General features: G+C 39.2%; 1 protein-coding gene across 3 annotated transcripts in view; it reads right to left on the bottom strand.

Annotated features, from left to right (window-relative positions):
• LOC114663559 (cyclic nucleotide-binding domain-containing protein 2-like) overlaps window positions 1-12606 on the bottom strand; it is a 50139-nt gene that overhangs the window by 32609 nt on the left and 4924 nt on the right. For all 3 annotated transcript variants that reach the window (XM_051935947.1, XM_051935948.1, XM_028817372.2), the window contains exons 3-8: window positions 10641-10781; window positions 5716-5793; window positions 5453-5616; window positions 4545-4701; window positions 4012-4163; window positions 811-949 (exon numbers count right to left, since the gene is read on the bottom strand). In XM_051935947.1, the coding sequence (XP_051791907.1) occupies window positions 811-949; window positions 4012-4163; window positions 4545-4701; window positions 5453-5616; window positions 5716-5793; window positions 10641-10781 (831 nt within the window). The remainder of the gene's footprint in view (window positions 1-810; window positions 950-4011; window positions 4164-4544; window positions 4702-5452; window positions 5617-5715; window positions 5794-10640; window positions 10782-12606) is intronic.

Below are 12606 nucleotides of genomic sequence, written 5' to 3'. Positions count from 1 at the left end.
TCAACCAAAAACTGGACAGTTGAAGATGGGAAAAGCGTAGCCTGGTCTGGTGAATCTTAATTTGAGCGGAGGCATATGGATGGCAGTGTGCCAACAACATGAATCTGAGCATCCAACCCACCTTATGTCAGCAGTTTATGCTGGTGATATTGTAATGATGTAATGATGTAATGATGTGGGGAATGTTTTCTTTGCACACTTGAATGCCATGGTTATTTCAATATTGTTGCTAACCACGTGCATCCCTTCATTTATTGATCCATCTTCTAATAGCTACTACCAGCTTGTCACAAAGCAGAATTCATCTCAAACTGGTTTCATGAACGTGCCAATGAGTTCAGTGATCTTCAGTGGACTTTCCAGTCATCAGACCTGAATCCAATAGAAAACCTTTGGGATGTGGGAGAACTGGAGATTCGCAGCATAAATGTACAACTGATAAATCTGCAGAAACCGTAAGATGCAGTCATGTCAACATGAACCAGAATCTCAAAGGACTGATTCCAATGTTTTGTGGAATCCATGCCATTAAGGCTGTTTTTAAAGCAAATGGAGGCCCTAACCAGTATTAGTATAGTGTTCCTAATAATTTACTCAGTGAGTGTACATACTAATTTTCCAAAATTTGATTTCAGAAATAATCAACACCCAGTGGACCTCCAGGAAAGAAGAACCCAGCAGGCCTCTGACTGGAGAATAAGTCATTCAGTAATGTAAAGTATAATACATACAGTACAATGGTATACAGGGAATTTCATAATTACTCAACCGTGCTTCCTAATTTCTAAGACTATTCAAAGTCACTATTACCTTTGTAACAAAAACAATGTTGCGGGTCTCACTGCTGTCTTTCACAATGATCTGTCCATGGTTGAACTCTTCTGCTTTGCAATGGTCAGCCAGCATCTCAAGGTTCTTGTCTGACCAGCTGGAGAAAAGACTCAAAGACCTTCCAAAAAAAAAATAAAAACACAAAGTAGGCCATACAATTTGATAACATTCACAACTCAGAATACAGATAAGTGCTGCTTGGGTGACGACTTTTTCCAGCTTATTGTCCAGCCATTTGTTTATTAGTCTTGCTTCCTGAAAATATTTAGTGACTATGATATACAGCGTCAAGCTGAACAAAAATATAATTTCAGATTGATTGATTTGCGTAGGAATTTGGAGAAACATGACGTGAACTTTAATTTCTATTGAGTGTGTTTAATCACTTAATGATACTGACACACTACATTAGTTTGACTGAGCTAAAAATGTCATGCTGCTGATTCTCTTTTGTACCCAGCATTTGACACTTCTTGTTCCAGTGTCCAGGGCGGCATGGTAGCGCAGTGGGTAGCGCTGCTGCCTTGCAGTTGGGTGACCTGGGTTCGCTTCCCAGGTTATCTCCCTGCATGGAGTTTGAATGTTCTCCCCGTGTCTGGGTGGGTTTCCTCCCACAGTCCAAAGACATGCAGGTTAGGTGGATTGGCGATTCTAAATTGGCCCTAGTGTGTGCTTGGTGTGTGGGTGTGTTTGTGTGTGTCCCTGTGGTGGGTTGGCACCCTGCCCAGGATTGGCTCCTGCCTTGTGCCCTGTGTTGGCTGGGATTGGCTCCAGCAGACCCCCGTGACCCTTTGTTCGGATTCAGCGGGTTGGAAAATGGATGGATGGATGGATGTTTCAGTGTCCTACAATAGTCGGTCACCACTGATAAAAGAACATAAAAACATACGAAATTTGACAAACGAGAGGAGACCATTCAGTCCATCAAACCCATTGTTTAGCTAATAGCTAAACTGCCCCTGTCCCAATGTCTCATCCAGATTCTTCTTAAAGGTTCTCCAGGATTCTGCTTCAACTTCATGTCTTGGTCAACTCTAAATGTAAAGAAGTGCTTCCTGGCTTAAGTCTTAAATGCACAGATGGATTCCACTTGCCCTGATACCGCTTTATTCAATGTTGCAATGTCCTGATGAAATCCTTCACCATGTTTGTCACTGACTGCACCATGATTAGCAGGAAAGAAGTACAACTGTGAAAGCAGAAGATGGATTTTAGGGACATGTTCCACTTTACGGTTTTGGATGGCTGAAGCATGTTGTCAAGCAGCTGGACATAGCGTGGTGCTCTGTAATTGCCAAGAAAATTCTCAACAACATCCTTGAATGTCTTCCATGCGATTCCTGCTTCTCACCAGCAGATCTTTGAACCTGACGTGCCTGATTTGTGGTCCAACAAAAATGATTTCCTTAATCTCTGCATCGGTCATTCATAGGAACATCTGTCTCAAATTCCAAACTCCTTCACTTTCCTTGTTCATTGCTTTCATGAACTCTTTCGTCAGTACAACTTTTATTCGAAGATGAGGCAAAAATAGATTTCTTGGGTTGACATGTGGTTTATGTTATACAAGCTATTTAGGCGCCACACTTCTACCTTTATGGTGTTGCCTGTTTGGTTTAATGTATTGAGATTATTTAGCACGGCTGTCCCATTCGCAAATGAATCAACAGGACTTGGGATATCAGAGCTAAATTCTCAGTATCAGGGTCACTACTTTTAAGTCACTACAGATGTTCAAATTGTGGTTGTTGAGCTGTACAAGTCAAATACAGCATGAGATTAAATCATAAAAATAAGTGACTGCAATAAAATGGTATGTGATAGGAAAATGTTAAGGTAATTTTTGTGATAAGCAGGCCAGAACCTGTAAGATACATCCAAAAGAATTCAGCTACCAAAATCTTTGTTGTCCTGTGTGAATTATTGAAGCTTTTTACAAAGAAAGAATTAGGAAATTTGCACAAATTCCATCAATCCATTGAAGCTGTTTTTTTGTTGTGGTGAAGGGATGTGTGAAGCTGTAGCCTTTCTTGGATGCATTAGGTACAAGATAGGAACCAATCCTGCATAAAATACTAATCCATTATGAGTTACACACACACACATCCTCCATCACTCATAATGAACAATTCATGTCTTCATGCATGTCTTTGGTATTTGAAACAAAACTTGAGTAGCCACAGGAAAGCCCACATAGCCACAAGGAACACTGAACAGCAAATAACCTAGAAATGGAGAGCAGATCCCGGGAGTTATAAGACAGCAGAAATAACCTCTCCTCTAAAGCACTGGCTAATTTTACAACAATGTTTTCCAAAAGTATTCTCAGGCCAGATGTTAATGGCTCATGTGCAGCACTGCTAGACTGTGGTTAGTGCTGATGTTTCACAACTCCAAAGTCTTGATTTTGAAACCTGGCCTGGTCAGTTTCCATATTTTCTCAGTGTTTTCCAGAACTTTTCCTAGGTAGTCCATTTTTCTTTCCAATTCCTTATTACACATGTTAGGTTAATTGAACACTCTAAAGTGTGACTGTGCTCTGTGATGGGCTGGATTGCCATCCACAGCTGGCTTCTGTCTTAGACCCAATGCTGTCAGAGGGGGTTTCAGATCACAAGTTACAAGTACCTCATGATATGGGTATTATGGGCTTGGTCCAATTACCACCATTCTAAAATGACAGAATTAGGTTAGGTATTTTTAAAAATGTACTAGAAAATGATTTCAATATAGAGCACAATTTCATGTGGAAAATTAATATAAATACCATAATTATGAAGAAATAACTTTGACTTGAAAACTATGAGCTTATCCTTTATATTTAAAACTACTTAGGAGCTTCAGCCTTGGACCGGCCTTCTGAACTAGATAAGCAAGTTAGAGTATGGCTGGATGGAGAAGCCCTTTTTCATTTTTTCCAGGTACTTATTTATCCTTTGCCTGTTCACTGGTGCAAATGCAAATAAAAAGCAGAACTGAAATCTACCTATAAGATGAAGACTCCAAGCTTCACTTTCTTAGACCATAACATGTATGAAACTCATGGAGACAAGAGCACTTGGGACACCTGTAGGTTTAAAGTCTTTCCAGCTTTTTTATCCCTGTTGTCCTCATACAGAGAAACGAAGGCAACAGGGGCCTCTGTGTCATACCACTAAAGGAACACACTGACATACCCACCTGAAGAAGCTGTATCGGTGCAGAAATTCTGAGTGCAACTTCTGGTCCAACTGGTGGCTGAAGAAGTCTTCTTTATCCACCACCAACAACTCAGTCTCCTCCATGCAGACAATCGTTGCATTCCTCCTCAAACCCTTCAGCAGTGCCACTTCCTGTAAGGAAGAATAAGCTAATAATTGCAGGTCCACCATGCATCCAAGACCTCTACTAAGTCACAAGGGTCCTCCTTACTTGTCCCAAAGCTCTCTTTTCCTACACCTTCAACATTTTTCACACCAGGTGTAGACATTGCTCCTTCTTCTCCTTCTTCTCTTACCCAAGTTACTGTTTTCAATTCTTATTTTCATAAACACTTTATCTTAATGTTCGCCCTCCTGGTCTCCACCCATATTTAGTTCTTACTTTTTACCAATTAGAGCAATCCAACCATTAATCCTACTGCTTCACCAGCCTTTCTTTGCCTCTGTTTCCACTGTGCCACTTTCAAAGCTCTTTCCCCATGACTGCCCCCTCTTGTCTTCCTCCCCACTCACGCCAAAGCTTGCCCCCTTCCTCATGAGAATGGGCTCAGGGTCCAGGAAGGCACTGCTACCATCTTGATCCTGGGTAACTGCGATTTGACCGGAGAACACAAAGTAGAAACTGTTCCCACAGTGTCCCTTCCTGACGATCACTCTGCCTCGTCCAAATCTGAAAAAGTACAACACATAAAGAAGGAGATAATAAGGTTTCCCATGGCTGGTAGGTGCCAGTCTGCTCAGGCTCCACCACAGACCTGTAAGGTAAGAGTTGAAGGGCAGAATTCATAACACATGATCTAGTTTATAGCATTTAAATAAGAATTTACAGTAATGGCACAGCAACTTGGGTGCCAATGGCAATGCGTGAGGTCAAGAATGGACATGAAAGTTGTTACAGGAGTAACATCAGCATCTCTGGTACCATGGCCTGCGCACCCATCTTAAACTGGACTGGACTGCAGGTCTGCCTGTGGGATTGCCAACCAGGATCCCAAGCTGTTTCTTCATATGGTGGGTGCGGCAACATGCTGTACCAGTGCATGCTCCCCAACCCAACCTGACCTAACATCAATAGGACTGACATTAGCATAGACTAATTGTTAATATCTAGATTTCTACTAAATGTGCCATGCAGAGACTGTAAGTCATAACTGAATGTGCATCACTTTCTCTTGCTTTGAATTGGTATTCAACCCTTCTTGCTGTAGCCTAGAGGGCTTGACAATTGCCACGTGATTAAGTGAATGTCTGCCACCCCCACTCCAGTGTACACCAGTGCCTTTGGACTCAGACTCTTGTTATAAGGGCACAAATGTTCTATAAGTAGAGTAGCTGGGAACAGTAGAGAGGGAGAGATGGCTACCCTTTAGGAACCCAAAAGGGCAAACAAAGATTATCATCACAACACACACATTTCTTACCTCTCATAACGCACGACTCGGGCAAGCATGAACTGCATGTGCTGGGAGTAACGGCGGAAACTGGGCATCCCCCTCAAAGTACTCCTCAGGAGCTTCACATCCTCTTCACTTCTCCACTCAGGGGGCCACAGAGCCACCTGAATGGCTCGGGCAGGGAAACGGAACTGAGAAATATGGTGAGACAATTTTTAGCTGGGATGTCAGGGAGGAGGAACAGGGCAGGTGGAAAAGAGGACGTCAGATGGACAGGAGACTAAGGGTACCTCATACTGGCTTTTGAAAGTGCTGGCATCGAAAGTGGGTGCCTGATCTCGGCGAGACTTTTTTCTGGTTTTCTCTGGCTGGAATTAAAAAAAAAATCCAAATCTAAAATTAATGCATATCTAACAAATGTGGATTTCCTTTAAAGTGTAAGTGATGTAGTGACAATAATAACTGACAAGAGAGGTGGGACGCCCTATTGTGATGATCGGTTAATTTAGCAGACTTTTGAGGAAACTGTGCAGTAAGCTGCAGCTTGTCACTCCATAATGAGGCTACATGTAGATCTCATTGTCACAGATTTCCACAATTATCGATGCCCTCTCTTATAGTGGATTCAGGAAGTATTCAGACCCCTTCATTTTTTCACATTTGGCTGCTGTATATTTTAGTTTTTTATTTTTAATAAAAGTTGACAAAATTTCTAAATTCCTGTTTTTGCTTTGTCATTCTCATATGTTGATTGTTGCTTGATGATGCAAAAAAAATAAAATTTTACTGATTTTAACACAAGACTGCAACAGGACAAAATGTGAAGAAAGTGAAGGAGTCAGAATATTTTGTAAATCTACCATAAGCTGAATTCCTAGTCCAGTGGTTCTCAAACTGTGGGGCGGGCCCCCATAGGGGGGAGTGAAGTAACAAAAAGGGGGGGGCGTGAAGATGTGAAAAAAAGAAAACAAGAACTGAAAATATGAAAAATACATCTATTGAAACCAAAACAAATTAACTTAAACTACATTCTGATACTAGAAAAATAAATATAGAGTTAGATAAATGTCGATAAAAGATAAGTAGGTATAATAAAATATGCATCTATATATCATTAATTAAAAAAGACCAAATTGGTATTAGTGGGCTCCTTTCAAAAAAACATTAGTGGGGCGCAATTAAAACTGTTATGAAAACTCTGGTCGCAAATACTTAAAGGTTGAGAAACGCTGTCCTAGTCATTGTGGACTGTAATCAGTTGTGTGCCATAGCCACTCGTAACTACCACCAGCTCAGTGGTTCTTCTTAGAAGTGACTACCTGGTTTCAGGAGAGAACAGCTTGTGGTGTGGCATCTCTTCAAACGCCACGTTAGCGTGGTGCAGCCCTTTAAAAATGGAGATCTGAGGTAATAATCGCAATGTATTTGTTATAATTGTAAATACATAATAATAGTTTATATTCTTATGAAACTTGAAAAAATGTTATGTAACAGTATTTAAAATGTTCCAATGTTAAAAGTAAAAGTTTTTATTTATTTTAATGTATTTAACTTACCTGTATGGCAGGTAATGATAGAGCAGGTCAAATGTTGTAGAGGAAAGGCATATGGGAAGGAGAAAAGAAGGAAGATACAAGGAAAGGGACGTAGAAAAGAAAAGAAGTTTCTAGATGGGTAGCACAGGCATGTAGAAGCTATGTGAGGAATGGTTAAGTTGTCAACCAGATAACTAAAGTCAAGTTACAGGAGAGTGAATTTGATTTTTTTTGTTGTGATCTTCAACCACAGACTCATCCTTGATTTAGTAAGTAGCGTATTCCAACGTAAAGCTAACTAGTTTTATACACTACAGTGTGTCATGTCTGTTTCCAAGGACTGCACTGAGTGAGCCAACTCAGCGAAGAGTGCAAGTGCTTTCTCTTTGAGGCTGGACAAACTAGGTGAAAATTGGAGTTGAGAGGAGCGTCAAGCTTACCTGCAGCTGATTGTCAACTGGAGCTGAGAATGTCATTAACACAACGCTGGCTGTATGGTTCATCTTATCTCCAATTTGGACAGTGGAGTGGAGTTGCCTGTGTGATCAACAGAGGTGGAGGAGCCGCTTGTTTTGGCTGCACGACACACAAGCGTCAACCAGGCCAGCAATGTTTTATTTTTTGTACCCTTTCCATTTAATTTTTCTTTTTTCCAGCATTAGTGAAAAATGGGATTTATTTACTGATTTTTAACTGAGCTTTCAAACAAGGACATTGTTTCCATGTAATAAATATAATTTATTAATCTAATATTTCCAAATTACATTTGTATGTGTCAAAGACACAGCATATATAACTGTGTATGTGTTATTGATATATGTTTGTATATGTGTGTGTATGTATATATATATATATATATATATATATATATTTACTGTATATACTGTATACATATATAAATATATACATATATAAATAAATAAATAAATATGGTATTTGGTACACACATTCATATGTATATATATATATCATTTTACTGTATATAATATATACAGTGGAACCTCGGTTCACGACCATAATTCGTTCCAAAACTCTGGTCGTAAACCGAGTTGGTCGTGAACCGAAGCAATTTCTCCCATAGGATTGTATGTAAATACAATTAATCCGTTCCAGACCGTAGAAACTGTATGTAAATATATACATTTTTTTAGTTTTTAAGCACAAATATAGTTAATTATACCATAGAATGCACAGCGTAATGGTAAACTAAATGTAAAAACATTGAATAACACTGAGAAAACCTTTAACAATAGAGAAAACTAACACTGCAATAGTTCGCGCTATAGTGCTAGGAACCGCTCTCGCTAAAAACACTTTTTTTAATGAGTTTTAAGCACAGGGGAAAAAAGGAACATTTGAAAAATCCGTAATTTAATAAACCACCAAGAAAAGTAACATTGCAACAATGCAGGCTACGAACCGATCACTGGAAACAGAACTGAAAACATAAACAAGCCTTCTCTAACTTATGCGTCCCTCAATCGCTCTGTGTGTGTGTGCGTGCGTCTCTCTTTTGCGAGCCTGGAGCACCTGTGTGTGTGCGCGGGCCTCTCTCTCCCCCGCCTGTGTGTGCATGCGTCTCTCTTTTGCGAGCCTGGAGCGCCTGTGTGTGTTGTCACGCTTGGGTCACAGATTTGCACAGAGACACAGGAGGTTGTAGAAAAAAAGGAACTTTATTCAAAGCTCTGCAAACAAACATTTGTCTCTTTTCAACAGTTTAAACGTGCTCCATGACAAGTCAGAGATGACAGCTCCGCCAGGAGCACAGATTGTCTGAGAGAGAAAGAAGGAGAAGCAAGCAACCAATTTAACAAACTGAAAGAAGCCCGTGCAGGCTTTTTAAGAAGGTGGAGCAGGCATATTACGCGACAGAGCCGGCAAGAAGGGAAAGGAGGAATGTGAAGGTAGTCTGTCCATGTTTCTTAGGGGTTTTCCCAGGGGCGTCTGTATTCTCTGGGGGTGCGATCAGCTTTGCAGCTCACAGTGTGTCTGTCTAGAGCGCTCCTGTGTGTGCGCACACGCCTCTCTCGCGCGTGCTCCTGTGTGTGTGTGTACAGCCCTCTGTCTCTTGCGCTGCCTCTCTGTGTGTGTGTGTGTGCGTGCGCGCGCGCGCTCTCTCTCACTCGCTGCACAGGAAATGCACAGGGAGAGAATGAACATCAACAAACCGAAAGGGAACCTGGCTTGTTCGTATACCGAGTGTTTGGTCGTGAACCGAGGCAAAAGTTTGGCGAACTTTTTGGTCGTAAACCGAGTTGTACGTGTGCCGAGACGTTCGTGAACCGAGGCTCCACTGTATATGTATATATATATTATCTATACATATAAAATGTATAATTGTGAATATAGGTGTTATTGATGTGTATGTATTTAAATATTTGTGAATAATAGTTCATATATTTAAACATATCCTTAAGCAGTTGTGTGTTTATGACTTAAACTGAATATAGGTATAAGCAGTGAATAGAACATTAGTGCCAGTAAATATTTACATTGTAAGTTCATAGTACAATCAAGTTTAGAGAAAAGAAAAAAGAGAAATAAGGATTAAGATAAAGTGCTGCAACTAAGTAGACTAAATATATTCAAAGAAACTCAGGTTGGCTCCATCAATGCCAAGGGAGCTACACTGGGACCCCGAATGAGCACAAGACTACAGTGTTCACTGAATTTCTTTATGGTGTTCATATGGACTTTTATATAATATAGTATCCTGAATCCTGATTTACCCAATGGCCATTGAGGGGCACCTATCCAGGCATTTGGTACAAGACATGGAACAATCATGGAAAAAGCTGACATCTAGCACTGGGTGCTGATTTCTAAAGACAAACCAAAATATTGATCATGTCGCCTTGTATGAGTTCCAACAAAAGCAGTTATGATAGCCCAGAGTCAAGCTGGAGTCAAACTAATTAAACTAAAAACTAAAAATGACTAAATAACAAACTGAGTTTGCATACTTTATAAAGTGTCTTATCCTACAAAGTGGTTTAACTGTCAAAACTGCAGGTCAAGAGGACTTTAACATGCAGTGAAAAATACCTAAAAGAGAGTAATAACTAAATAATTCATTGGTTTTTATTTCAAATGTGAAAGAATGTAGTCCTGCAACAGTGAGTCTCTGCTGCAGAATAAAGATAAAATGTAATTCTACAAAGAAAAACAGAAAGCGCTCGAGAAACAATTTTGATTTTAATTGCCTGCTTTTTACTTGACATTCTGTCAAAATTAAGGGTTATATAACCTGTACCTGAGTAAAAGTAGAGATACTTTTCCAGAAAGTGACTCAAGCAAAAGTAAAATTTACCCATGAGAAAACTACTCAGGTAAAAGTATTAAAGTATCTGATATTAAGTGTACTTAAGTGTCAAAACTGCAAGTAAATGTAGGATTGCTCCCTGCTTTATAGTTGTTGCTAACTGAACATAATTCAGATTACTTTCTTTTAATGGTAACCATTTTGTTAATGGTGACTTAATTCCTTCCTTTCTGGCTACTTTATAAATCCAAACCTAAAAGAACTGACTAATTATTAGCAGTTGTGCAGTAAAAAATATTTGATCTTTATGTTGCATTCCACCTGACGTAGTGAAGTTTACTGTGGTCCTTGCTGCCATTAAGAAGAATAATAAGAGACCACGTCCTGACCACCTCTCCGGGTGCCCAGAGTTACTTACCTGTTCATCCTGATATTCAGGGTGCAGTCCAGGCCCCAAATCTGCCCAGTAGCTGAACCCCAGGGACTCTTTAGCAATACTGGTGAAGGTGCGGATGACCAGGGAGAGGAGGGACACCTTCCTTGCTATTGCTAGTAAGTGCTGCAAGTGAGAATAGCATTCAGTTAGTGACATTCTTCTCAAATCTTCTCACTACAGGCAGCCATTCTTGGTCTGAATAAAAATACATAAATGTGATAAGATGGCATGAGCCAACACACAGAACAAACAAGATAGAGTGACAACAGCAGTCATGAACATAAAGCCACAAGTGACAATACACATGTGAGTGAACATTAACAGAAACCAACAGGACACCTAAATGTCATGAACTGAGAGTCCTAGCACTAAGCAGTTCCAAAGCACACAGTCCCAAAATGCCCATTAGAGATTGAAACTGTCAAACCTGGCTAGTAACAAAGACAAACACAGAATCTTTATATATAAAAATAGTTATTCTTCACAAAACAATTTTCTGTAATGCTATGGAGCTCCAAAGAGCACAAAAGGCATACAGTGCCTATTAAGGGCAAATCCAAAAGCAAACAAAGTACCAATACAGTGGTCAAAAGAAAGAGCAATAAGATCAAGACAATACAATAAATCATAAAGTACAGTAGAAAACAAACTATAAAACACACTAGTGCATTTGAACCAAATCATCAGGAACTGTTGGGGTCCTTCGTAATTTATAGCTGGAAGGCAATTCCCGGTGGAGATTGGCAGATGGCCTCACGTCTTGGGAGACCACCCACAACATACAATAAACATGACCAGTTTATTGAAAGATGAACACAATCAATACTATATATATATATATATATATATATATATATATATATATATATATATATATATATATATATATATATATATATATATTTATATATATATAATACAATTAATATTTATTAAAAAAAGGTGTCACAAAACATGAATTTGCATTCTCTGACTGAGACATAACACTGAAACTGTAAATAACACACAGACTCGAGCAAGCAAAGACAAACAGGGAGGGGACAAACTATGCAAATAAAGACTTTAGAAGGAAACAAAGACTTTCACACATAAACACAACAAAACTTTGGGAAACATGAACAAACAGAAACACACTCACAGGATCAAAACAAACAGGAAATAAACACAAAACAAAAAACCCATTAAAACACATGTCATCGCCTCCTCGTGGCCACAGCTTACACTACACCCATGCACCAGATAGAACTTGTAATATTACATGTTTTTATACATATGTTTTTGTGTATTATTGGGTTTTGAAATGTGAACATTCTAATTCTGGCATTTATTTTACATATTAAATGGATCTGAGAAAGCTAAATTTCATTACTATCTTGTTTTTTTTTATTTAAGCAATTCTGTTTGGAGTCATCACAAAATGCACTCATGGAAATTAACAATATAATAATGATGGTGATCATACTGTGCATTATGCCACAGTGGATACAGCAAACTTTCAAAACTTCTTAGCAATAGTTAGCTTTATTTTCAAATAGACCCTAGTGGCAGATGTGTCTGTTTTGGTTACTACTTTATTTTGTATTTGACCTTTGAGTTCTTTTTGCCCTTCTGGTTTTGGTTGCCTGTTCTTGACTGTATTCTCAGTTTTGACTCCTGACTGTCCTCCAACCACATCTTTTATTTTTGTTTCTCATATTCTTGTATTTTGTGCTCACCACAGGTTGTACTCAATAAAACTAAATGCATAGGACTAGCATGTCAATCAGCTGAAGGCCACCAAACTCTAAGATTGGGATTTGTGGTTTCCAATCTAAATTCTACTTCTTGTTTCTCTGTTTCATAAGAGTGAATTGAAAGCAGGCTATAAGAATGTTATAGAGGGATTAGTCATCTATGGACTGGTTCCTCATCGAGAGCTGATTTCTGTCTTGTCCCAGATGTTACCAAG

The sequence above is a fragment of the Erpetoichthys calabaricus genome, chromosome 13 (assembly GCF_900747795.2).
Source record: "Erpetoichthys calabaricus chromosome 13, fErpCal1.3, whole genome shotgun sequence".
Lineage (NCBI taxonomy): Eukaryota > Metazoa > Chordata > Cladistia > Polypteriformes > Polypteridae > Erpetoichthys > Erpetoichthys calabaricus.
The sequence above is the reverse complement of the archived record's forward strand: the minus strand, read 5'-3'. Positions and strand labels throughout refer to the sequence as shown.